This window comes from Cinclus cinclus, chromosome 6 (genome assembly GCF_963662255.1).
Source record: "Cinclus cinclus chromosome 6, bCinCin1.1, whole genome shotgun sequence".
NCBI classification, from domain to species: Eukaryota; Metazoa; Chordata; class Aves; order Passeriformes; family Cinclidae; genus Cinclus; species Cinclus cinclus.
This window is the reverse complement of record NC_085051.1, coordinates 32,734,662-32,761,686: the sequence shown is the minus strand read 5'-3', so window position 1 is coordinate 32,761,686 and position 27,025 is coordinate 32,734,662. Positions and strand designations below refer to the sequence as shown.

The 27,025-nt window shown below is 33.3% G+C and overlaps 1 protein-coding gene across 2 annotated transcripts in view; it reads left to right on the top strand.

Moving 5' to 3' along the window:
* Positions 1-27,025, top strand: part of CDIN1 (CDAN1 interacting nuclease 1) — a 121,487-nt gene that overhangs the window by 51,493 nt on the left and 42,969 nt on the right. For both annotated transcript variants that reach the window (XM_062494989.1, XM_062494988.1), the window contains 5 exons: positions 824-903; positions 1,257-1,306; positions 4,116-4,183; positions 9,231-9,296; positions 11,621-11,726. In XM_062494989.1, the coding sequence (XP_062350973.1) occupies positions 824-903; positions 1,257-1,306; positions 4,116-4,183; positions 9,231-9,296; positions 11,621-11,726 (370 nt within the window). The remainder of the gene's footprint in view (positions 1-823; positions 904-1,256; positions 1,307-4,115; positions 4,184-9,230; positions 9,297-11,620; positions 11,727-27,025) is intronic.

Below are 27,025 nucleotides of genomic sequence, written 5' to 3'. Positions count from 1 at the left end.
TCAGAGGTTGTTCCCAGGACACAGGCAGCATGTGCAGTGTTGACTTTTCTCTGAGAAATTTTAAAATTAAGTATTTGCTGGTTTTAGAAGGTATTTTTCTAGAATAAGGTCTTTCTACTACTATTAGTAATTAACTGGTATTTGCAACTAACCAGACTAAGCACATGGGGAGGAAATAACGCTGTGGATTGAAAAGACTGTATTTGAAAATAAACTACAGGTATCTCCTGTTTTATGTTACATTTTCATTGTAGTATCAATATCAGTGAGTAAAAAAATGATAGGTGCTAAAATTAACTTATTTCTTTTTACTTACATTTGAACATTTCAAAAAAGCAGAGAAAGCCTTTTCCCTGCTCTTAAATGCACTCAGAAAAATGTGTCAACACTGAGTAAGAAAATACTTGAATTTGAAAACTAATGAGCTGGAATCCTGAAGTCCTTAAAAAGTTTTTTTAAAGGCTGTTTTGAATTTTTACATATCTTCTTCCTAAAGTTCTAGTAGGATATGACAGTTATTTTGAGTTACACTTATTGTATACTAAGCAGTTTCCTTAGACTCTGTATGATGCTTCTAAAGCACAAACTGTCGAGTGAAACTAAGTAAATAAGGGCCTGCTTTCACCTTGGGCTGATAAAATCCAGTGGTGTTTCAAGACTTTAGTGTTAATTGTGTCAGAATGGGTAAGTAGTTATGAACTTGTAATTTTGTATTTGCTGTGTGGATAATTTTCAAAATTATGCTTATCATCAATGTTTTTCTTAATAAAGTGTACCTGAGCTAACAGGGTTTTTGTATGGTTTTTTATTTTTATTTCTCTAGCTTCCAAAACTCTTATAAGTAGCATGCTACGGGACCCGTCTCAGATTCCAGATGGAGTGCTAGCAAATCAAGTCTATCAGGTATTAATCACGCTTGTTTTGTTTGGTTTGGGGTTTTTTCCTGTGGCAATTCTGTTATCTGCCTAGAAGAGTAAAAGATTTTAAACCTCATTTAATTACTGTCATCATAAACTATCAGTGAGGTCAGAGTGCACTATAAATGGCAGTGCAATATTTGTGAGGGGAGCATTTCACTTTTTAATAGCTCGCTTTTATAGTGAATAAAAGCATGCAGTTTTTGTTTTCTGTGATTAAATCTGAACAGCATCTGATAGCCTTTTTGAGGAAAAGTAATTACTGTTTTTAAGATAGTCTTTAACTATAATGGTTTTGTAGTTGCCCATCAGTATACTACTTCTCTTATTTGTCTGCAGTGTACTGTGAATGACTGTTGTTATGGACCACTGGTGGACTGCATCAAACAGTATCCTTTCCCATAAAATTTTAGGTGCACAATTGATGAGCTTAGACTGTGTGGAAGAGATGTGTCTAGCTTTAACCTGACATAAAGTTCTGCTTCACAAGACACGTTTCATACTCCTCTTTTTTGCATTCAGTCAGCTAGAGGGTCACTGCAGAGCTTTCTCTTAACTAACAAAAATCAGATGGACCATGGGAAGATGTCAGTTTGCTGGTTACACATTCATATGCCTGATTGAACCTCTTTGGTTTTGATTAGTTGAAATGCATGTCTGTTTTTTCTTAAGACTAAGTGACCATGTTTTGAGTGGTGGAGTTGGACTAGATGATCTCTGGAGATACCTTCCAATCTCAGCTATTCTGTGATTAAATTTATAAGTTTCATAGATAGCATTCAACATTATGGCTTTGCTTTGTTACAAATACAAATTTTATCAGGTGCGATTGACCAATTACTATTTTTAAGCTCCTATCTGACATTCCTGTGCAGTTCTTTTATTTTCTCTTCTTCTTAAAGAGAAAATCTTTAGATCTTCTTACTACTAGCTGTAGTAAAAAAACCTTCATATATATCTTGAATTTTCAAGTGTTTGTTTTTTGTTTTTTTGTAACATTGAAATAGTTAATTAGAGAGCCATACACTGTGTACACTGAGGGAACTCCACGTGGCACTGAGTGTTCCACACTAAGATTAGAATTTGGTAGAAATGATCAGTAATAACCCAAATCTATTTTAATAAAGTCTGCAGGAGCAGCTCTTCTGTTTCAGTCTGCAGTCAAAGGAAAAATTTCAAAATCATAGCCTGCTATCACTGAACAGGCTAGCAAGGCAGTTCCAAGTCCTAGAGAATCCTTACATGAATCTCTGCATGCAGTTTGGGGCAAGATCTTGGTTTCACAGTACAGGTGCAGGATAGGAAAGCTACAGTGATGTTTAGCTGTGCATGAAAAATAGTACTTCTTGTAGTGGTGATGCATGTAATTGTTACTCCCTAAATATACTTTCTTTCCACTAGAAACACTTGTGTCTACTACAGCCTCAGCCCTACCCCCATTAACTTTAACAGCAGCAGGATAGAGTTGTAATTGTCTTTGTATTTCGTGCTTTTAATTGTAATTTTAAATATTCATTGAGACTATGATTAAACAAAGCACTCTGAAAGTGGATTCATCTAGAAAGCCACACATTTCAAATGGCTGTTGATCACTAATTTTCATATCCAGATTTTTAAGATTAATATTTTTTTGGATGCGGAATGTGGCTGTAGTCTTATGAGAGTGCCATGTTTAAAAGTAATAAAGACACATATGTAGCATTATGAACCATTTTTAAGACTTATTTGCCTGCAGCCTAGAACAGACTTTTATATCCTCTTCAGATTCTGGCTCAAATCAGTTGTTGAATATACAGTGGCATCATTGAGAGTAATGAGTTTTTCAATTCCATTTTGGTACAGAAAAGTTTAATGCTAAGCTGTGCGAGTGCATTACTGCAAGTATGTTGCTGAATTAGATGTTAATTTTGAGGTGCATAAAATAGTTAAAAATCAATTTGAAGTTAAGGTTTTTAAAAGCATAATGTCTTCTGAAGGATTGCATATTGATTTTAAATATAACTATCTAATTGTATATGCATGGACCAAAGTATGAAGTCAACCTCTTTGTAAATGCCAAGAGGCTATTTTTCAGTAATAGTTCAGATGCTTACGGGAAACTAGGCTGCTAGATTGCATGAGTAGAAAATGGCTTGTGAGGTTATTTACAAGTTTTACCCCATGGTCATTGCCATACATCAATAACAGGTATTATTATAGACTGAGTGTTTTTGCTTATGGTGCATTGTAAATTCTGCTTGCAGTGTTTTTCTTACCTTTTTGCCATTCTTCATTCGTCCCTTTTGTTCTGAAATTGCTAATAGAGTTTAACATAATGCATAGTTTCAATTGATATAAGCTGTATTTACATATGAAATAATTCCATAGAATTATTTTTTGCTGTTCAGTATGAAGTGTTCATATAAGTTAATTACTTAACTGTAATGGTAAGGTAATTTGTAGTTTAAGAAGTTACTTTAAACAGAATTTGGAGCTTAAATGCTTTTAACATAAGATCTTTTATCTCATTGTTCCATAGGATTCTTCTTAAAAGCTTCCTGAATTGAACTTTGATCTCCAGGAGGATGCATTAAAAATATTTAATATGGTGACTTTTTTACATATTGCAAGGAATAGTACATTGGATCAACAGACTGTCAGTGAAGTGAAAAACACTTCACTATAAAATTTGATTTGATCCTTCCCTGACATTAGTTCATGCTTCTGAAAAATCAATTAAAGGGACTTTATTTTACAGTAAGGTGTTTCAGATGGAAGTAGTACCTATCAATTTCATAATATTAAGGAAGAAAACCATTTTGTTTCATCTGGATTGGAGAGTTGATTACTAGTCAGTAAAGAGCAACTCTAAAGGTATTTATTTGCATGTTTTAGGATCACACTTTCTTTTATATTCAGAAGAATAAACAGTAAAGAAAACATGGAAATATTGTCCTTAATTATACTGAATAAATATGGTCAAATGGATCTTAATTCTATAAAAGGTGTGCTGTTGGTTCAATAATCTGATTTTTGTAACGTGTATGCTTCTAAAAATCTCTATAAGGATTTCCAAAACTTAGAGTTAAAATCACCGTTCACTTTTGAAATGCAGATGAAGGCATATAACTTCTATTATTAATTACCTTACCTATGATGTTTTTATGAAGTTGCTTCTTTTCCAAAGTAATCTTTCATTTCTTAACCTAAAGCTGTCAGCGCTATTGGACATGAGCACGAAGTCTTGCTGCGAGAAATGCTTTTGGAAAAAAATCTCTCTTTCATTGGTAAGAATCTGTAGTAGAGGCTAGCCAGTGAATTCTTAACTTCAGAGATGTTGGTAACTGTTTACCTAGGACAAAATTCTGTCTTAAGTGCTCCCTATATTAGGTAGTAAAGGAAGAGTAAAATATTATTATATGCTATATGTGTTATCTTTTATTGATTTAGGACTGAGCAGGAACTCAGTTAATACCTAATACCCTATATATAGGGCACATGCACAGGCTTACAATTAATATTTCATAGAATAAGTAGCTGAAAAAAATGCTTTAATATCTGCTGCTGTATTACTTTTGGTGTCATGAGATATTAGCTATAATCTAGGCCTTATGAGATTTAGGAAGAAGCATATGAAATATTAGCTTCAGAATGCTTTATGTTTTAAAGAACTGCTAGAAGATTCACTCATTCACCTTGCTGTGCAGCTTCTGCTGAGTTTTTGCCCTCTAATTCCCAATCAATGCAATTACTCTTTTTTACACTCCCTATTTTCAAAGTTATTTTAAGGATTAATTAGTTAGGAAGTTACTTTAATTTTTTTCATTTAGCGGTATGTTTCTTATTTACATGAGTGCCATTGAAACAAAGATTAATGTTTAAAATAGGCATTCTCTAAATGTGATAGTAAACAATGACTTCTTAAATCTTAGATTCCTTATGTAATGAGACGACAGTGAGGTGAAATGCCCTCTTCTGTTAATGGTTGAGCAGTGTACTAAATTCGTGTGAACAGAGTTCACACATTTTTCTGGGTTTACCTGGAACTATGATCTCTCCTGAAGCTATGTCTGGTTAAGATTTTGGAAACTTTGAACAATTTCAAGAAGTTAGAAGGCATTATTAAGCTTTTTTAGAGATTTGTCCATATGATTAAGGAACAGAATTAGTGTGCTTTTTATTTTGGAGAAAAGTGAAAAAAGGACAGGATTAAATATTACATACAAGCTTGCAGATGATGCTACAAAATTAGGAAGAGGTAGATTTTCTTATTTGACTGTAAGAGCATAGATACAGGTAATAGGCTTAAGCTGTAATTCCAGAGATCATGTCAAGTTAAAATTCTAACAGTTATAGGTACAGTAAGTATAAAACACACTGCCAGAAAAGGTTGTGGAATCACTTTCAATTAAAAATTCAAGGCTAGATTTGACACTCATCTATCAAAGATGGTAATGAAATCAATTCTCTCATGATACAAGGGAATGGACTGGATGTTTCACTAAGGGATCCTCAGTGCAACGATTATAATGTTATTCGGCTTGTGTTAACTTGAACAGTATAAGTCACATTTAAATTTTAGTGTTTCCTGACTTTGGATAAGCATCAATTTTGTCTTTAGAAATTAGCTCCAAGAAATTTATACTATCAAATTAAAACATCAAGAATGGGTTAACTTGCTAGAATGTGAAGATAGAAATGAGAGAGCTTAATCTGTTGTTCAAATTTTATGTGTAGTGAATAATTTAGTCATGATTTAACATATGTTAAGATTTGTATTTATTTTGTCTGTGATCACGTATGTATTTCAGGTTCCAGATATGTTTGGGGTTTGGAGTATTCTTAAAAAAATCTTTCCCTAAGTATCTGCAAGGTGAACCCTACCAAGTCCCTTATAATACAGCCTTTCCTTTCTGAAAAACTAGTTCCGAAACTGCTTGAAGAAAACACCAGAAAAATGGAAGAGATGCCAGTATTTCCTATAGGTCCTCAAATTCAGGCTTTGTTTCATAATCATTCCTCCTTTCTTGCTCTTCATTCCTGTTTTGAAGATGGCTTATGATTTAAATGGCTTATGGCTTGTAATTCCATTACTTTTTAACATGCTTTGAAGAAACAGAAATTTTGCAGTTCCCATATTAGTGTACTATTCCAATACACTGTTCTTCAGGTATAGTCAGAGAGTTTGTATCAAATGTCTTCATCTGAGCAACAGAGAGTCTAGTATAGGAGAGGAAAGTACAGTCAAAGGATGCAGCGAATACAAAGTGGCTCAGTATTAGTCTCAGAGCATGAAGCTTTTCTGGTTCTGGAATTTGTCTGTTTGTAGACCAGTTGGCTTTCAAAGCCTACAGATCAGAAGTAAGACCTTCTGACTCACCCTGGAATTCACTTGAAACCTATACACATTAATGGGGGTTACATTTTATTAATGCACTGTTCATGAGGAGTGCTTCATATACCATGTCCTTTCTTCAGCAAAAAACACAGCTCTCAAGTCTTTAATCTGAGATCAAAGTGATCAATAGAATCATTTTATCAAAACAGGCTCACAGCTTCACATGCTGTACTGAAATGCCAGGGGTTTCTAGGTTCAATATAGGTTTGTTTTTTTTTTTCTTTTACCATTAATATGTTAGGAAAGCTTTCAGATATATGGGGAGGTACTGAGCTTTATCCTCCTTTGGTTCCCACCAGTGGATATAAATCATGAAATCTGATCAGTGTTTTCTGTTGTAATCTTAAATTTGCAGTTGTAGCTCATTCATGCACCAGGAGAATAGGGCTGGTATAAGAACAATGATGTGTTAAATGGTTCTGATTGAGTGTGACATTGTGGTAAAGATGAAGCTGCAGTTTGTTGAAAATCTAAATTAATGGGGTATCTGTTGATAAACTACTTATTAGGATTGTTTCCACATAATTTTCAAACCTGAGGATTTATAAATGTAGCTGTCAAAACTGCTGTGGACTGGCTTTCAAGCAGTTACTAAATTATTTTCTTAATCCAGGCTAGGGTATAAAGATCTTTTGAGGTGCAGAATGCTGCCTCTGTAGTTTCTAGACCAATGTGAAACATAGCTGGGCTAAAAAGCTAGAATTTCTTTTAGATGGTGTTGTGGTTAAAAACAAAAATTTTATGGTGATTATGAGGAGTTTCGGTAATTATTTCTTCCCCAGAGTTATGAAGCTTCAAAACACTTGGCAAAATTGTAATGCAAAGTTCTGTTTCTGCACATGATAAATACATCAATAATAAATATGGTTTTCAATATGTTTTCCAGTGTTAAACACAGTACAGAATGCTAGAAGAAACCACATGAAGAAGTGATTTAAAACAAAAAAAAAACCATTCTTTTTCAAGACATGAATTAGTATTATTAAAAGATTTTAAGAGTAATCAGGCACCCTTAAAAAAAGAATTTGTTGAAGAATATTAAAAGTAATGCTGATGCAGATTCCAATTCAGAGACCTGCCACATTGACCCTATTGAAACATGTGTTTACATCTGTTTTGTTTCTTTTAAGGTGCATTTCCCCTATTTTGTGATACTAGCATTTGCTAGATGTGAAAGAAAAGACTGACCTTTCCATTGCTATTGCTCTTAAATGAACACAACTTCAGCTGGGACTGTATGTTCTAGATTATTTTAAAGAATGAAGAGCAGGTTGCAGTTAACTAGATTTGGATAAAATTGTTTTGTTTTTTTTTCTTTTAAATAAGGATTAAAAGATTACGTGGAACATTAATTCATTTTATGTTGTGGCTTAAGACTTTCCATTCAGAGGTCCTGTTAAATTAGAACATTCTTGATCTTAACATAATTTATTTGTATACATGATAATCTAAGTTTCAAAAAATAGTCAAAAACAAAGTCTGTCTCCCAAATTCTAGAAATATTTTTCATTACCTTATAATATAATGAAGTGTCACATTGCAAAGACTTCTATTTACAGTGTAGCCTGTTTGTAGTGAAGAAATGCTCTCAAAACCTGAAAAAAAAATATATAGTGCCACTCAAAAAGAATAAACACCTATTGCTGTTTACACTGACGTGAATGCTCAGCTTTCCAAATTTACTTCTGTCCCACTTTCAGAATTAGTGCACTATAGAAAATACTTCAGACTTATATTTTTCAATGAAAAAGAGTAGGAGAATTTGATTTTGGCAATATTACAATATTACAATATTTTGATTTCTAAGATAGTATGTTTTTCTTGTCATTAAAATGTTACTTGGACTCAAACTGCTGACCTTTCAGGGTTTGCACAAAGTATTCAAAAACTGAGTTCTGAACATTGGCCATGAAACTACTGTCCTAACCTGATAAATGGATTGGAAATAAGCTACCCAACAGTGAGAATGGACCATTAATTTTAATCAAAGGTGATGCAGAAAGGCGAATGGGATGCATGACAATGTCAACAGCCCAGTAGGTGTTAAGGGGCTACACAGCCTTACTTGTTACTAGGTAGTGCCATTAGTTGAGCTTGGGTGAAGACAGAAAGCCATGCCTGGAATTGAATGACCAGGTCACTCCAAATTCTAATGGAGAAATGGTGTTTCAGAAATACCAATGTAATGGTATCAGAAATCAAGGACAATAGTTTAAAAATACTAAGGGGTGGTGTGGGCTTTTTTTTTCCTTTTTTTCTTCCTTTTTTTTTTTTTTCCAGAGGGAGCATCTTTTGCCTTTTGTCTTGTTCACTCCTTATTATTTCTTGGAATATTCAGCTCTGATATTTGTAATCAATAAAGTTGTAGACATAATGTTAGCAGAATGTCTAAATCTTTTTATGTTTGGAAATTGGATAAATTCTACAGAATCCAGAATGCAAGAGAAACTAAAATTATGGCTCTTCTTTACTTTAATAAATTTCTGTGACAGAAGGATTTTCTAGCTCTTTTTTTTTAACAACTTTATGCTAGCATTAAAAATAAAACCACAGCAGCAGCAACAGTATATCTACATTTGTGGTGTTGGGGGATTAATCTTAACACATCTGAAGGTGGAAAGACTCTTCTTTCAATCAGTGAATATACCTCTTTATTTTGAATATTTGGAGGTTATAAAATACTGTATGACAGCTTGAATTAATGATGTTTATAATGAAGACATAAAAATGCAGGGATGACAAAGAAGCATTTTTATATCCATGCTTCAGGTTTTCTACAAAGGTTCATTTAATCTGACACAGCATTGCATGCATAAGAAAGATATGTATGACTGCATTAGTAATTCTTACACTCTTATTTAGAATAAAATTAATTATGCTGCTGTCTACTTAATGGAATAGTTTTATAAACAGTAGTTCTTATTTTCTATGTACAGCTGAAGATCAGCTTCGTGCAAAGGGTTATGACAAAACACCAGACTTTATTTTAGAAGTGCCAGTAGGTAAGTCTTTTAAAATTTTTATTATTTTGTTTAGAAGTGCTCATATTAAAATATTATGGCTTAAGTGAAGTATATTCTAGGATGTTGCAAATAAGGCTCTTCAATTACTCCATAATTTCCAGAACTTCTAGTCTGAGTCAGAGAGATTTGATCCTAAGTAGTGTTACTCAGTGTTTCTTCTTTAGTCTTTGCATGTTTTTATCTCATTATCAAAAAAAATTTAAAAAGAAAAAAAACAGTAAAACCCCCCAAATCCCTGGTCCCTCTAATGTATTCCACCCACTGCCCTTCTGAAGTAAACTCTGAAGTAGTTATTATTGTCTTTTACTTCTAGACCAAATCAGTTCAAAGTAGTCTTAAAGAGTATTACATTACACCTATAGGTCATTGCATAAAGGTTTGTCATTGTGAAATTATTCTTTTGCCATCACTTTGCATCCACATACAATTCTGCAGTTCTTTACTGTTTTTTAAAAGCCTGAATGGCAAGAAAGAATAAGAAACAAAAGTATATAGTGTAAAGACCTTTTCTGGTCTTGAGGCCATGTGACAGGTCTTGAGTCCTGTCAAGGACTCAAGCAAGGAGGGAGAAGCCACAACCTTTCTAGGTAGCATGTGCCTATGCTCAGGCACCCTCACAGTGAAAAAGTGGTTGCTGATATTCAGGTGGAATCTCCTGTGTTTAATTTTGTACCCATTGCCTCTGGTCGTGTTACTGGACACCACTGAAGAGAGCCTGCCTTCCTCTTTACCTCTTCTTCAGAAAGTTGTATGCATTAGTGAGATGTGTACTGGGCACGGTAATGTGGGCCATACTAAACACAGTACATACTTGGTGTTAAGGTACCCACTTTTATATTAGAAACATGAGATTATGTCCCACCTATTCAGGAGCCTGATCAAAAGGAAACTAGAAAAGCAACTACTTTTTTTTAATTTTAATCAGGAAACACCCAAAATAATTCTTTTTGTAATACCCTATTAGAAAGAAGGTTAAAAATAGTCTTAATTTGTTTGCAAGTATTTGTCTCAAATTCAAATAATAATAGTGCATTTCTTCTTTCAAATTATTATGATCACTTGATACTTACAGGAAATAATTTTCTGCCTGTTGTCTGATCTGAACTTAGGTATTGCAGTCCTTGGATTCTTTTCTTCGTGACTCAGTACATACATAGGAAAGGCAAATATTTCTTATAAATAGCTTCTGAGCTGATTATACCTCAGCTGTTACATCTCCTGGGGTCTAAAGGTGTTGGGGAAGGATGTAGCAGTATAGGCTTACACAAGTTAGCTGGGTTACTGATAGCAGGGCAGTGGTGGCACATAGAGCTTGATGTGGTGACTTCATGAGTTATTTTTCCCAGATTTCCTGAGTAATTTTGCAGTCTGTAGTCAGTCATTTGCTGCTAGAGCCTCTTGTAATCTTTCTGTATAGTGCTTCTGGGTTTGTGTGTTTTCTGAAAACCTCATTCCAAGTCAAATTTAGGCTAAGGCATCATAGTTATGGGCATTGTAGCTAACTCAAAATGAAGGTAACATTTTTTAAGATCTTAACAATGATATCAAACAACACTTTCTTGGAGAAAGAATGGTCTCTTACAGTGATGCTCATGATTTCTTCTGCAAAGCTACATTGTCAGCTTCAGAGAGGACATTCCTTTGTCAAAAAAATGATGATTTTATTAATATTAGTAGTTTACTCGTACAAGAAATGAGGAAAGACATGAACCAAAACAAATGGCAAAACATAGAAAGAAACAGAAATGCAAAATCACATTTTTTTCTCATAAGCATTCTTACTCTAACTTCCTTCTGATAGAGCATTACTGGTTTTACAAAGGAAAGGAAGCAGACTCATTTCCAGGATAAATTTAATACCTTTTCTTATACCTTCCATTCTGGAATGGTGACGAGTATCTGTGTTTAGCAGCTTAGCTAACTTTTTTTATCATTCAGCAGAAGTTTCTGATTTCTTACCTGACAACTACCTTCCAACAAAGTAAGGGTAATAGAAGAATACAAGTGCTTCTTAGTCTAATCTCTTTTTCTTTACATTCTGTTTGTATTAAAATAAATGCAGATATGTGGAATAGGGTGTAATTAAACTGAAATTCATGTGATTATCTGTTAAAAGTATTTTCCGGTCTTTTTCTAAAATGCCCTACGTGCATATTTGAAAGATAATTTTTACAGACATGTAACTTGTTTGCAGGCATGAATTATATGGTAGATTGCAGAGAAATAGAACGTTCCCTAACACAATCTTATAGGCTGATGAGTGTGATTTTCAGAGTTCAGTTTATTTTCTGCTGTCACCCTAGCTGTGGAAGGACACATAATTCACTGGATTGAAAGCAAAGCCTCATTTGGTGATGAAAGTAGCCACCAAGCCCACTTGCAGGATCAGTTTTGGAGCTACTGGAACAGGTATATTTCTATTATTTTTCCTTATAGATAAATAGGACTTAATTAAAAAAAAGTTATTTGATAAAACACTACTGACTACATGTTACTAATCTGGCATTTTGAATGTCATTAAATAACATTTCAGGCTGGTGTGCTGAAATATTTATGAAAAATTGAGATCTTAATTGTTAACTTGCAGCAAATGTATGTGGTGATTTTACAGTGATGATAGGTGACACAGTTTTGGAGCAGAAGTTATATGTCAATATTTTTGGTACCTGACTTAGAAGATTTTGCTATAATGTTTTGGAATACGTACAAGGTGACAAATTTGTTACAAAAAAAATCTTCACAGTCTAACCAAGAGAGGTTTGTATATAAAGGATGTTATTGCTCATTGTCAATGTAAGCAGGACAGTACTGTTTCACAGTGTTTTTTTTTAAATAAAGTATTTCTTTTTTATATTATTTACATTTGAAGTAATAATTACAATTGTCATCAAGGTGAAAATGTAGTAAGTAATTGCAGGATAAGGAGGCAAATAAGTTGTGCTAGACAGAATTTTGTGGCATGTTGATTCTATTGGTCGAAAAATACTTTCTTTTAAATATGGTCAAAATACTTCTTCTTTATTGTTCTGAAAATCATTATTGTGTATATTTATAAATGTTTCCATGGTACTAGACACCTCCTCACTGGAGGAATTTTTCCCCGAAAAAGTACTAAACACAGTGCTTCATCTTCAATGCCATTTTTCTATGTATTGGAACCATAAGCACAATAGTGAGGCAAATTGAAGTTTAAATAACAGATTTTTTTAAAGCATAAATTTAGAAGTCTTCTCAATGTCCACAAGAGACCATGAGAGTTATAGTGGAGAACATGGCACAAGTGTGTGAACATGCAGCTAAAAGGGGATGTGTGCCAATATCACAGTCTAGTCTGGTGACCATTAGTATTTCAGTTGAACGTGTAAATAACTAGCATTGCCTTTGGAAATACCTTACAAGCAAGTTCAATAGAAAGCAGCAGTGGAAGGGAAACAAGATCTTGATAATAACATCATCAGACTGTGGAATTATGCTCTGAGCAACATTCTTGATTGGTACAAAAAGGACCTGTTCTTATTTGACAATCCCAGAAAGCAGAGAACTGGAAAATTTGAATCAAGGTAATGAGAAACTAGGAAGACTGTCAATTGCTGGATGAAGGTATTATACTCTGGGAGAGTTGTAGAAAATAAATTGCGAAATACTGAATATAAAACTTAGAGGAAATTTGAGTATATACTATATCTAGGCAAATGGTGACAATGGCAGGAAAGATTGTGATGCAAACAGTGCTGAACTGCCCATCAGTGTAAAGGAAATGGAGCAGCTGAGGCTGGGAGAAGACCATTACTGGAGTACTTTCTGAGTGTAAAGGGTGTGTTTGAAGGCATCCATTCTGATATCAGAGAAGAATACCTCCAAGAAGTGAATTTTAAACAGATAACTTTTGAGTGTAAAGATAATAAGTGGAGATGTGGTGAAACTTGCATTGCATTGAGAGGTAGAATGACAGCACTAATCCAATTGTTGTCTGTAATAAAATTGGCATTGCAGTGGGGTTTTTTTTGTTGGTTTGGTTTGGTTTGGTTTTGGTTTGTTTTTTTTTTGTTTTATTTTGTTTTTTGGTTTTTGTTCTGTCTATCCACATTTTAGTGTAAAACATTTGAGAGTACTGTGTACCATTTGCATCTGATACTTCCAAAGGAAACTTCTATTATGCTTTTGTCAAGAAACGAAGTAGTTGCTAACTTCGGTTTAATTTTAACATGTACCAGTTAAAAATTCAGCTTCAAAAATGGGATAATATCTCTTACTGAGCTGTTAGTCAAGTATCTTTACTGTTGCGAAAGCTGGACTGGAATGATATCTGGATCAATAAAACATTTTGGAAGTAGTTTTGAGATTTTTCCAAATCTGCTGTTAATAGCTGTTTGTATTGGAAACAACTGCAAAAATGATTGATTCTTAAATATAGTGAATTTACATTGATATAAAGGAAACTAGAACTCTCCATAGTGAGATTTGTTACACCCTAAATCAAAAATTTAGGTTAAATATGGAAATTAGTCAGATTTCTGTGGGGTTTTTTTAAAGAATAAATCCTTTTAGTTTTAATTTTGGTACTGCTTGGCCAAGCTGACAGAGCCACATCTTCTGAAACAAGTTCTGAATTACTGTAGTTTCTAATATAATGACAGTTGGGTTAATGAACACATGTTGATAGATTAGGTTGCTTGTAGGTTAGGCAGTTAACTTTCATTGGTCTCTGGAACTATTTATATGAAAGGACACAGGTGTAGCTGCACAAAATGTGAGCCAATTTTGTATTATTTAATCAGTCTGTGCAGAGGTCTCTCAAGAGGGAACCAGGTTCTCAGTTAATTCACCACACCTTTGTGTCTCCCTTCCTCTTGAAAGAGAAATTATTTCGAGAACAAGCATGAGTTCACAATAGTGATGATATGACACTCGAGTAATAGTTTAGTTTTTTAAACCTGACCTGTTTGTTGACCTTAAAGCAGAAATGAAATTCAAGATAAAATCTGTATCTGTTAGATGTGGCTAGAAACACAAATCTAGATACTTTGAAAGAAATGAAAGTGAGCGGTTTTAGACCTTTTCCATTCAGCTTTTTTATTGCTTATCTAAAAATTGGGAGTCAAACAGGAAAAGTTTCTGTGTTCATTTCTCATGTCACAGATGTAAGATGAATTCTATTCTGTATCTGACTGGAAGCTTTGAACATTGTTTGCTGTTATGTTTGTATTTCATTAAATCCTGTACTTTGTGCTAACTAAACCTGTGAGTGTCTTAAATTGGTCTGTACTGACAGGAAAGAAATGGCACTTTCTCATTTAACAGAACAGCTCCCTAGATGCAGTCAACCATGTCTGTTCACCTCAGTGCAGAAGAACACCTTTTTATTACTCTGAGTTCTGCAGGGACAGCTTAGCGAGGTTTTTTATGGCTCATACATCAATGGTATTGTTAAGCAATTTTCAATTGCAGTGGTGCACTGCAACCTCATCTTCAAATTAAGCTTCACATTAAAAATGTAAAAAGTGTACCTTGTCAGTGGATTTGCACAGTTATAATTTAAGATTTTTTTAGATACTGAGATTTTTCAATAATAAAGAGATAGGAAAAGGCAAGTTTGGTCTTACATATTTCCAGACTGATTTTGCAGAGTTATGTTTTAGGAAAATAAGCTATTTTATACACTAGAAAAACTTAGTTATAAAGTGATTAATATACTTCCCTCACTATGTTTGTTCCTCCAGAGTGATGGCATCCACTGAGCAGGCTGTAGCTTACACTGCTACTGAGTAAACAAAAAAACTCCATGGACAAAATGTAATTGCTTTGTGCACAAGTAGTCGATACCACATTTTAAATTTTTCACTGGTCTACATTAGTGTATTTGTTGTAGCTATGAGAAAAAAAGCTATTGAATAGTAAGTGTGACCAAAGGTAGTTTGGAGAGCATGAACAGCGAGTTACACAGATTGCGCTTTAAAATGGGGTCTATGAACATATTTTAAATTATTTTACAGTTCTGATGAATGTTGCTGTTTCTTTTTGTTTGCTCCATAATGCATGATTTTATAACATTTTTTAAACTGAAATTAAAAATTGGAGTCTTAGCTGTAAAAGTCTGTTAGAGTTGACAGGCATGACTAGTGTTTTCTAAGGATAAACAGATCAGCGACACATGGTTCAAACAGTAATTAGTGGGTGCACTATCAGTGACTTGCTGTAAGATATCAACTGAAATACAGCAATTTACATTTTTCTGTCTTCTTCAGGCATGGCTAAGGCACATGTACAGTCTAGAATGTAATTTCTAGAGAGTCCCTGGAGAGTCCCTGGAGATAGCTTGACGTCATTATTAGCTAAAGAGACTTTACTACATGTGAGGAAAACCATAGGAAAATGTCATATTTGACACTTATTTAACTAAAGGAAATTTCACAAAGTGAAAATGAAGCATTTCATCTTATCTTTGAATAAAAATGGTAAGTCATCTCTGTACTAAATTCCTTCCACCATTTGTTTGTGTTCTAAATGTTTAGTCCTGTGCTTCTGCTTTTTTGAAAGAATAAATAAAAGCAAGCTTCCCACAAGTAATTTTAAAATACTAATCACATTTTTTGGAAGCCTAAATTCATGATTTAGTGTGTAGTTAATTGGTACATTATGCTTGATCTTGAGACTTCATAATTGTAAGTCATAGTAAAATTATTAAATTATCATAGAGCCCCATCAATTAATAAAAGGGTATTTAATTGAGATGAGTGCAGATGGAAAGGATTGCATTTCACAGCACAAACACAGATAATGTGTTCCTAGGTTTTTTTGAGAAAAGTATTGCAGTCAAATTCATTTGCAGTTGACGGTAAGAGTTATTTCTATGTGAGCAAAGTCTGAATCAGGAGATCAGAATTACAGGCATTTTTTGCTGTTCATCTCTTCAGATTGGTTTAACAGATTACTGTGAATACTGTTGAAGTAATGATTGTTGTCTGACTGTAGGTGGTAGGGGAAGAAGGAGATCTGTTGTGGGTTTATGGATGTCTATTCTATTAACAAGTTCAGTATTCTGCAGTAGCAGATGGTTTAAAAAATTGTTTTGGTGAGTTGAAAACCATTGTAATGACTTGGAAGAAACCTTAAGAGTTGCATTTGTCAAGTGGCTAGGAAAACTGTTCATGCATACCTAGTATCCAAAGCAGCCCAAACATAAAGAACTGAAAGGTCATTCTTCTTCTTGCAGTATGATGGTTTGTTGACATATTTTGACACACTGGTAGAGTGCTGAAAGGTTTTGACCTTACTGCAACACTGAGGGACTTAGGGTTTGTTTAGTGATCTAATGCTTGTAGTTTTTCACACATGCTGGGTTTTGCTATGTTCCATTCTCTATCCCTTCTGGCTCCATTTGAATTACTAAATTAATCTTAAACAAAAGTGGATGTAGATAGAAGAGAGAGTTTAGAATGATTTTTAGTGGTTAGGACTTTATATAGTAAGCTTCTTCAAAACTAATTAACTTTTTCAAAGTTAATTACTATGCCAGCTTGCTAACCTTAGTAGCACTAAGATATGTTTGTTTATAGACAAAAAGAGAACCAAAAGCAGTGAAAAATGCCATTTTCTACTACTTTTCTGCAGTAGTCTCCTTAGTGCAGATGATAAAATTCAGTGTTCTTCTGCAAGAACAACAGATACAGGTTTACATTCAAACAAACATACATACACAAACACGTATAGAGGCGTATCTGTTCACTTCACAAATGTCCTAAATACATTCAGCCTATTTCCAATAGCATTTCATATTAATTATTTTTGTCTTTATTTAATGACACATGAACAATATAAAAATCAACGTGTAGCTTATGAAAAATGTACTTTTTTACTGCAGCTCAAAAGTAATGTTTTTAGATTTTGCCTGGCATGCTGTCTTCAACAATGTGGTTGAAAAACAGAGTATAAAGACATTTTCGCTGAGACCATGACTTATGCATAGCATAAGTTAATTGTTTTGCTGAGCATTGTAGATTGTTTAATTTTTGTATCAAAACTAATTTTTGTCAAAACAAAGAAAGAACAGACCTATTTTATTTCTATTATTTATATTTTATGAGATATTAAGTATATATTTTCATTCATTGTTCTCCTAAAGTGTTGTATTTCATACAGACGTGAAATTGGGATTTTCATTATAATTCAATTCTCTTATGTAAGCTTCTTTCACTGCTTGATTGTTACATCCTGAACTTAAAAAATAGTAAATGAACCAGTATATGTCTTTGTTTACATTATTTTCCCTTATATTTTTCTGTACTGTCTTAAATATTTTCTTGTCACAGGAGATTCGTGTAGTGTAAATAGAGCATTTTCAGCTTTCTTCCATATTACTGCAAGGCTTCAGCTCCAGTTCTCCTGGTATTTCTCATTCAGATTAGACAAGCATCTAAGTTTATGTACGATAAGAGCTGACAGCACAGATCCTGCTATTCTTGCCAAAGGCCTGGTTGCAGACACTCCACTATGTCAAAGAATGTCAACTGCCCACAGACTTTACCTTTCAGAATTCCTTGTAATTTTTAATTGACATTTACATTCGACATTTTCAGTGTATCTTTTAGTGTTGGTTCTATATCTACCTGCTAGTAGTTAAGACCAAACCAAAGCAGAAAGAATGCCTTTCTGTAAGCTATGATACCATATATTTTTTATTTAACAAGGTCAAGTTGCTCGGCTGAAACTCAAGAATGATAAGTTCCCTCTTTCTTTTTGTAACTCCGGAGATGCTAGTCTAATCCATTTCAAGTCACAATTGACGAGGGTAGTAGGCATATAAAATGAAATTTAACTCTTAGTACTAATGAGCAAAGCATAAGTATATTATTGTTACTGTGCATCATGTACAGAAGGGATGCAGAGATTTCAAGGAAATTTTAAGAATACTGATAGGGACTTTCCTTTGAGTCAGGTACTTGAACATTGAAAGATAAAATATTTCTACCTGCATTCATGCAGGATATGTTAAGAGCTTAATATTGTAAATGAAGTAAAACTGGCAAGTATGTCATTTAGCTGCATGTTGCAGTTGTTGTGCTTCTTTGCCTTAAGAAATCTCAAGTTTTTATTTGGGTTGCTATGCTAAAAGCCTAATAAATTAGCTTGAGCATAATTATGCATCTTCTAGAAGTTAGAATGAAGGACTACAGTTGATCATAAATGCCACAAAGCAAAAAAAGTAGAAGTAGCATTTTGTCACAAATAATGCTGCTTTTCTACTAATTAGTTAATTTACATTTTGCAAATTAAGGGCAAGATTCAGACAGAAGATAATCTAGTAGCATATCATAGCTTTACTGACCTATATTTGTATATGCCAAATTTAAGTTAATTAGAAATGTAGATGCTGTTTGTTTTATCTGTCAAAAAGCTCATGTTTAAAAAAAAAAATCTAGACACACTTTTCCCCCCAACATTTATCATCTAAATAATAGTCTTGCCAAGATGGCAGCCTCATAATAAACTCTTTTCAGTGGAGTGATGGGTAATGAAGCTTGCTTGTGAAGGCAGCGAAAAATGTTGTCTAGCCAAATGTGTGGATATGATGGCTAGAGAATCAGTGGACTTTCTCAGTCATCAATCTTTTTAGTAGCCTCTTACACATCTGAATATTTTGATAGATGATCTAATAATTGAGTTATCTATCTTTCTAACTATCAGAGTTGCATAAAAATTATTCTCACATGCTATTGAATATTATATATATTGAGCATCCAGTAAATTTTTCAAAAAAGGTCCAAGAGATGGAAGAATTTTCTTTGTCTTAAGCATCCTTTAATATATTAAATGCTAAATTACTATGTGTAGAATACAAAATTATATGTACTAATATAAGGAAAAATAAATTATATCAATAGCTGATTACAGGTAGGATTCAGTAAATAAAGCATTTAAAAGCATGGGACTGGTGAGGTTAATGCATAATATAAGAGTAATTTGAAATACAAAATTAATAGATTCAGTAGTCCCTGTCCAGTTAATGGACAGGAATCACATTTCCATCAGTTGCACAAATTCCTTGTGCCTAAATCTTGGCTTAAGCAAAAAGAAATGCAATGTCACTATGGTGTACCACATTTCCATTCGGCCTCTGTGAGAAAGTTTCTTTTGATTAAAGATGAGACTGAAATGTATGTATTGAAGCTTCCTACATTTTGTGTATTCTGAGTGATTGTACAATATGGATTCCTGTTTCCAAAGCACAAGCATCTGCTTCCCTAGAAAACTAATTTTGCATTAATGGAGGCACTGAGGATGTTTCGATAAGTTGCATTAAGCACATCACCAGATATGTCTTACTAAAGCTTCTGAGTGGCAGAGCAAAATGCTTGTTGGTGTTGGTGTATTTTTCGTAAACATTACGTTATATCATTCTTAACTTCAAATGCATTTCTGGTTGGGTAAAAATTATTTTAACAATAAGAAATATATTGTTGCATTAAGAATATTTTTTATTCAAATACATTTTTTCTGTCTCAGTACCACCAGTTTATGTTCAATTGCATACTTTTGTAAAGACTGTAAAATGTTCCTTCTTGTAAATTCTTGAAAACTGTGTAATGGGGACTCATTTCTTAAATTATTTTCAGTTTTTAGTACTTTCTTTGTTTCATAACTACCGCAAGGTATAAACAAGAATGTTTGATGAATAGTTTGATGAATAGTTAGCAAAGAGGCTTTTCTTTCTCTGCTCAGAACTAGAGTGACTGGAGTACTTTCTTGAGAATATCAAAAAGTTATTCACTCATTTCAGAATTTTAATGGAAAAGTATCAGAGGGATTTTCTTCATAATTGCTACCTGCTTAAAGGAAAATGAGAGAGATGGATTTCAAAGACTTGCATGTTCTAGTCATTTGACAACACTTTCACAAAGTATCATTGAACCTCATGGGACCTTGCCACTGCATATGGATCTGCAAAGTGAACAAACTTTAGGCTGTCTCACTGGCAGTGCTTGTGACTCTTATGCTCAGTAAGCAAAATTATTGATGTTTATTAGTTCTTCCTAAACATTCATAATTAGTTGGCTAAAATTCAGGTACACATAAAGCGAGACGCTGAAGTAAGGTGAGTGGAGTATCAAAAATGCAAAAGCTTACAATAAAGTTTGTCTCTGCTGTTCCACATTTGTCTTGCAATATTTTATCCCAATAGTCTACATTTTTGTCTTCAGTAATATTTAGATTGATTTTATGCAGTTTTAAGTTACATAGGGATGATGTTACAGAAATATAATTTAAACGTAGAACTAAGGCAGTAGAAAACAAGTTACAAAAAAAGCTTAAATTATTCTCTTTTATTACTTACTGAATTTTAATAGAAGAAAGCTCAAATTGCTCTGAATGTATACATTCATAAGCAATTAACTGGAATTTATCAACGTCAGTGTTATGTGGCTTCTTCTGCCCTTAAATAAATTGGCAGTTACTCTAGATAACATTTGCAGCATTTCTGCTGAGAACATACCAAGCTTCTAAGCATGCACAGTGTGTTATATACACTTACAGATACATTTGTGTGTATGCTTTATGAATGTTTAGATCTTTATTTAGGAAAGAGGTATTCATTTCCCTCTCCTAATCAAAATAGTAAGCATCTGTGTTCCTTCTATTCATTTGATTAGCATGCTCTTATCTGTCACTAGTCTTTGATATGAACATCAGGAAATCATGTCCTTTTATTTAAATGATAAATGTGCCTTTGTCATGAATACTTACAGACATTCCAAGATATACATCAGAATTGTCAAAAGTGTAACTGCACGGCATCTCTGATGTGTGACATTATTAGTGCAATAAAGAACTTTCAATTTTTTATGGATAGGCCTTAAATTTTGACGCTGCAAGGCTAAATTAGTTGTGACGCTGAGAAAATTTTTCCTTCTTTACTGTTTTTCTAAGATGTGTTGTTTATAAACAAGAGACAATGAGCTGCATGAGAATCTCTGCAGACATTCCTATTTACATGTTCCAAACCTGTCTCTTCATGTTTCATTATTTAGGTCTGATGTCTAGTTAGCTCTTATCAAAACTAATACTATCTGAAGTACCAGGCTTCTGGTAGTCACACAACCAACATAAAAATTTCAGTCTGACTAATATTATTAAAGACAGTATCTCTTTAAACCTGGGCTTTGTTTCAGTGTCTAGATAAATTATATCTTGGAAATTCATTTCAGTGCTCACTGCTGTTTCAATAAATGAAGTACATCTGCAATTATATTCTGCACATTTTTAAATTTAAAAAATAGCAAAAATACGAGTGTTTAGATTAAAGCTTTGATACCATTCTTACTATATCTTGATGCTACTAAGGCAGAAAGATCTACTGTAATGTTGTTTTTTATTGTTGGAATAGTACAGTAAGTTAAAAGTTAAAAATAAGACAAACACCTAGATGAGATTTTCTACACTATTTTATCATCTATTTGTGGCAAAATTTGAATGTGTCAGGCAAATAGGTAATTTAATTTTAGTTCCTATTAACTAGTAAAAGAAAGCTAGTGTTCCTTAATCTCTAGGTTTACTTACACAGGACAAAGCACTTTTTCCTTTTTTTTTCTTCTCTTTCATTTATTGTATTCTGAGTACATCATGGTTGAATTAATTTCATGTTCCAAGTGCTGAAATGCTGAAACTGAATTTTTGAAATTTATAGTTCCAAGATACTGCTATTTATAATCTTTAAAATTCAGAAAATGTGTCCATGATCACAGTTGGTTTATAATTGCAATATTCTGTAATGTTCTATATACAATATACTGCAATAATTAGATTTTTTCCAACACTTTAGTGTTGTTTACATCAGAAACTTCTACAGTGATATTTCTTGTGTAGTCAAATTGTTTTGATTCCAAGCTTGTTTATGTTATCAAGTCATGTAAAATTGATCATATTACTTTTATCTGTTTGGAAAGCACTGGTTGTTTTAAATTAATGAAAATTACACATATTTCAGTCTTTCTGTAGAAGACTACTTTTGAAAGTATATTCTCATTTACTTTTTTCAAAAGGAGAAATGTCTTGGATCCTTTTCAACACAGCCCAACAAAGTGAAGTGGTATTTTCTGGCATATGAAGGATGCCTGTGAGTTTTTGAGACACTGAACCTGTAACCAAACTTGAAGACAATGATGGCAGTGAGCTTCTGTCCAGAGTTAATCAGCTGCAGAATTTGTAAACTGCATGTGTGTCAAAGTTGAAAATGTTAGCGCTCTGATAGAAGCTTGAAAAGGTTAGAGCTGATAAAAGCCATCAGCAGTTAAAGAAGGTGATTTATGGGAATGTAATGACACAAAATGCCTCATTTATCACTCATATATAGATAGGTTAAGGTTTCTGTGTCATACTTTAAAAACTTGACCACTTAGAATTGTCAAAATAGGTACTTAATTGCCCATCATACATTTCAGTTCAAATTTCCTTTGCTCAGTTTTGGTGATTTTACTGTTTTGCTTCTCATATGGTTCTTTTTAAAGTCATTCATATTTCATATTTATTTCATATTTGTTTCAAGTGGTATGTTCAGTGCTCTGTTAGAACTTTTATTAGGTAAAGCTGTTGATTTGAATGCTGTCCAAATCTTTTGTTGATTTACAATTTCATTCAGCCTAACTGTAAGGACAATAACTGAAGGTTTTGTTTTCTTCTCTTCTATACCACTAATTCTCATCAAAAGTTTACAGCTTTCTAATTCAATTCTTACATTTCCTCTTCAAACTGAAATACAAGATTTAAAAGTGAATCCATCAACTGGTTTCCAGTTCCAGGCACTTAAGTTACTGTTTATCTCCGTGCAAATTAAATTTAATCCAAAACTACCAGTACTGTTAAATGATCCTAAAACAAAATAAAAATGTTAAGAAAAATGCACAGTAGTATACTATCCTTTTACTGACTTGATGTGAGGGTAGCAGCAAGCAAATCCCATGGATTTGAGACTGACTGGTTTTATTTTAACTGTCCACAATTCCATCATAGTGCTGTGAATAAAAGTAAATGCAAACATACATAAATAATGATTAAGGTGTTATCTGTAAGACAATATTTGCAAAATAAAGCAACTACTCTAAAGACATGGTCATAATAGTAAAATACTGTCAAAAAAAATTATTATAAAGTTTCTAAAGATTTATTTTTCTTTACCTACTTATTCTTTTTAAACTATTTCATCCCCCTGTTTCCAGATCTTACACAGAAAATTCTGAACAGAAGAATATTAATTTTTGATAACAAAAAACTTACCTTTTTGTTAGCTTTCACAATTTATGGCCCCAGTTGTATAGCATTCTGTTTGTTCAGCGATGACCTTCCAGGTTCGATTTAAAAAGAAGTTGGAAGCATTTGTCATGTCTGCTCGATCTTGTCCAGAGGTACCTATTGTAATTATAAAGGACTAATAAGGTTGTTTATAATAAAACAGTCTGACAACCCTAAAAAGTCTTCTGGAGAGTAACTTCCCTTTTTTTTAATTTTGTCTTTCTTAAGAGAAAAAAACCTCCCTTACCTTCTTGCTCTGTGTTGCACTGCATCTTTTTAAATTAAGAAAGCATAAAGAACTTCAGCCCTGAAAAACTTAACTTAGTTTTAAAATATAAATTGTATAATTTTCTCATTTGCAATGTCTTTTTGGAAATACGAAGTACTAATTTGTAGTAGAGTTGCACTCTGTATTTAATTGGTGTGTATAGAAGTGATGATGATGATGATGATGATGATGATGATGATGTACTTAGAAGCACTGAATTCCTTTCACCATGTAACAAAAGAAACCCACTTATTACTGTGTTGCAAAAATATATGATACATTAATATGGTGATCTCTGTTTCTTAGGAAAAAAATCCAAATTAAGACAATCCTATTTATTCTATTATAAACATTATTAACATACTGCTGAAAGGGGGTGTTATTATAGTGGTATTTTTCATTATATGTCAGGTTTTTTGCAATTGACTTATGATCATTTTTCCTTTCCAATGCCTTTGTCTTGCTTCCTCTTTCCTTTCTCCTCCCTCATTTCAGCATCATCCAGCAGTACCACTTTTTTTTGTAGACATCTATATAAGGTAAACAAAAACCCAATGGAATTTGAATGTTTGACAGAAATGTTTACCTCTCTTGTATGGTATGTAACAACACTGGAGTATTGTCAGGCTACCATACATCATTTAAATACCCTTAGACAGCAAAGGAAAAAATCTTGACAATTCAGTAATCTCATCATGTGATTTCAAGAAGGCTTTTTTTCATATCTACAATTGAGACAAATTTATGTTGTGTGTATTTATGGTTGTTAAACTCAAAATTGTCTCATTTCATTAATTTTTAACATTGTGCTCTCTTAATGACTATGAAGAAATGTATTAAAATGCCTTAATTATAGGGCTAGAAGAAGAGAAAGCACAAGTCTTTTTAGCATATGATCTTTCAATTGCTCACTAAAGGATAAAGAGGGCATTCAAGCGTGGTTCAGATAACTGTCAGCAATAATAAAATGCAAGGTAGTTTGTAGAGCCTTTAAAGACCTTTTGGGGAAATAGATTTAATTTAAAAAAAAACAATAAAATGGACTTTTCATTTCAAAGAAATCCAAAATGTTATAAAATTTCAGAATGCTGCTGTATTAAGAGTCATGTATGTTTCCAAGGATAAGGAAAAATAACTGAAAATACTCCGCAGACCACAAAGCAGTGATGGATTTATTTTGTCTTTGTAAATGTATGTCCTTCAGCGTTTAAAACACAGACAGTGAATAGCATATTAGATATATTTCACATTTTCTATACTGTGTGATTTTACCTGTTTTGGATTGTTTCAGTTTTAGCTTTTAATGAGGGTGGTTTTTAAAAAACATATAAGGTGAATATTTAGCTTCCTAATGTAAAATTATGTTCTCACAATTACCCTCAGAACAATACAATTCCTCTACTGGCAGAAGTTCAGTTGCCTATTTCAGATTCTGTAAGTTTCCATTCATCATAATTGCCTGTCTTATATACTGTGGAAATGCATTTTGAAGTATGGTTCTGATTTCCACTTTCTGTCTTCTCACAGAATCAAAAATCACATTTGCTTGTAGTATTTTTGGCTGTGTGGTGTATTGAAAAGTTTATTCAAGCACTTACTCTGCATTATCAAGTTTTACCGCTTCTGGCAAACCAGGAGCAACTTAACTTACATGTTATCAGCAGTGGTTTATAAACAACATTGACTGCTGTCTTTTTAAAGGTTTTGTACCTTTGCTATGCAAGAGCCTTGTGCTTTCCTGAGGAAGATTTGTAAGTTTTCTTCTCTCTCACTCTGATGCATACGCTTTATTAGGTTTTAACCAGTTTGGTTGTTGTAGCCAAGTACCAAAAAAATCTGTATGAAAGTTGTCTTTGTGTAGCAAAGTGTTCTACTGATAAAACAAAGTGCGTTTTCAGCAGATGCTAAAACTATATCAGCTTTTTAGTTACAATTACTGGCCAAGTACATTATAAAACTTGTTCATAATGAAAATGTGATTTCAATATTTAGGGTCTTGTTATATCATCTAGTAAATTTAATTTAGATTGTTAATTCATATCAGTGTTCACTTGGTCACTGACTGATCATGAAAATGGAAAACATTCCTGTTCTTGGAGTTGGTGGTTTATCTTTTTAAGAAAAGTAAGGGTTCGTTTTCTGCTTGTTCACATACCTTGAACTGGAGGACAAATGGATAGCACAGCCTCTGTAAAATGCACTGAGCATGTGAGAAAGTTAAAAATGTACAAATGTCTGGCACTGTTTTGTACAAAAATGCCTCTGTTATCTTCATTGCTGGTGGTGTCTATTTCTTTCCACTCATCCCCCTTGATGTGTGATAGTGTTTCTGTAGAATATGCTCTGCTATCTGAATATATGTACTATATTCTCTAATCTGAAACTGATGGGCTCCTGCAGAATCATTTGTTTTGATCACTTCTGTTGGGCCTGTAAATTCAGTAGAATCTCAGGTCAAATATGGAGTCTGCTTGCTTTGCCTTTTTACTAGTGATAATGTTGTCTGCTTATCCAAATTTTGTGTGGTTGGGGTTTTACTTGACTTTATTGCCATGACTCATATGGAGATGACTGGTTTTCTGTTGCAAACTTCTGTAAACTTTGGTAGATATGCTAAGATCTTACTGGGTAAAACTTACTATTACACAGAAAAAAACACTCCATCAAAATGCAACATTCAAGAGAGGAGTGTGGATGACTGGAGGGATGAAAGCTTAATCTTCCTGTAGGGAAAACTCATGCACCTCTAGCATGTCCTAGCCTCAATAGAAGCTGAGGATTTCATGATGCAATTAGTAAAATGGCCAAGATAGAATAATGGTCTTCGTTTATATTGTTATGCGTAATGATTCTTAGTAACTGATCCTCCAGCATGTGCCTCCAGATGGAGGAGATAAGATATATGGACAGGGTAATGATGGACAGGGTAAGATATAACAGCTGAAAATATAGCTTTGAATCTGTTCCATTGTTGATCTCATTGGTACTCTCAAGCAAATTACTTGTTGCTTCTGTATTTAAGATTCACCACCTGTAAAACCTGATATTGCATAAAAATATTGCAAGGTTAAACTGATTTTCTTAAAACTCAAGGTAAAAGACACTACAGATAGAGACATAAAAATATGCTCTGTTATAAAAAAAATTCTGGTATAAA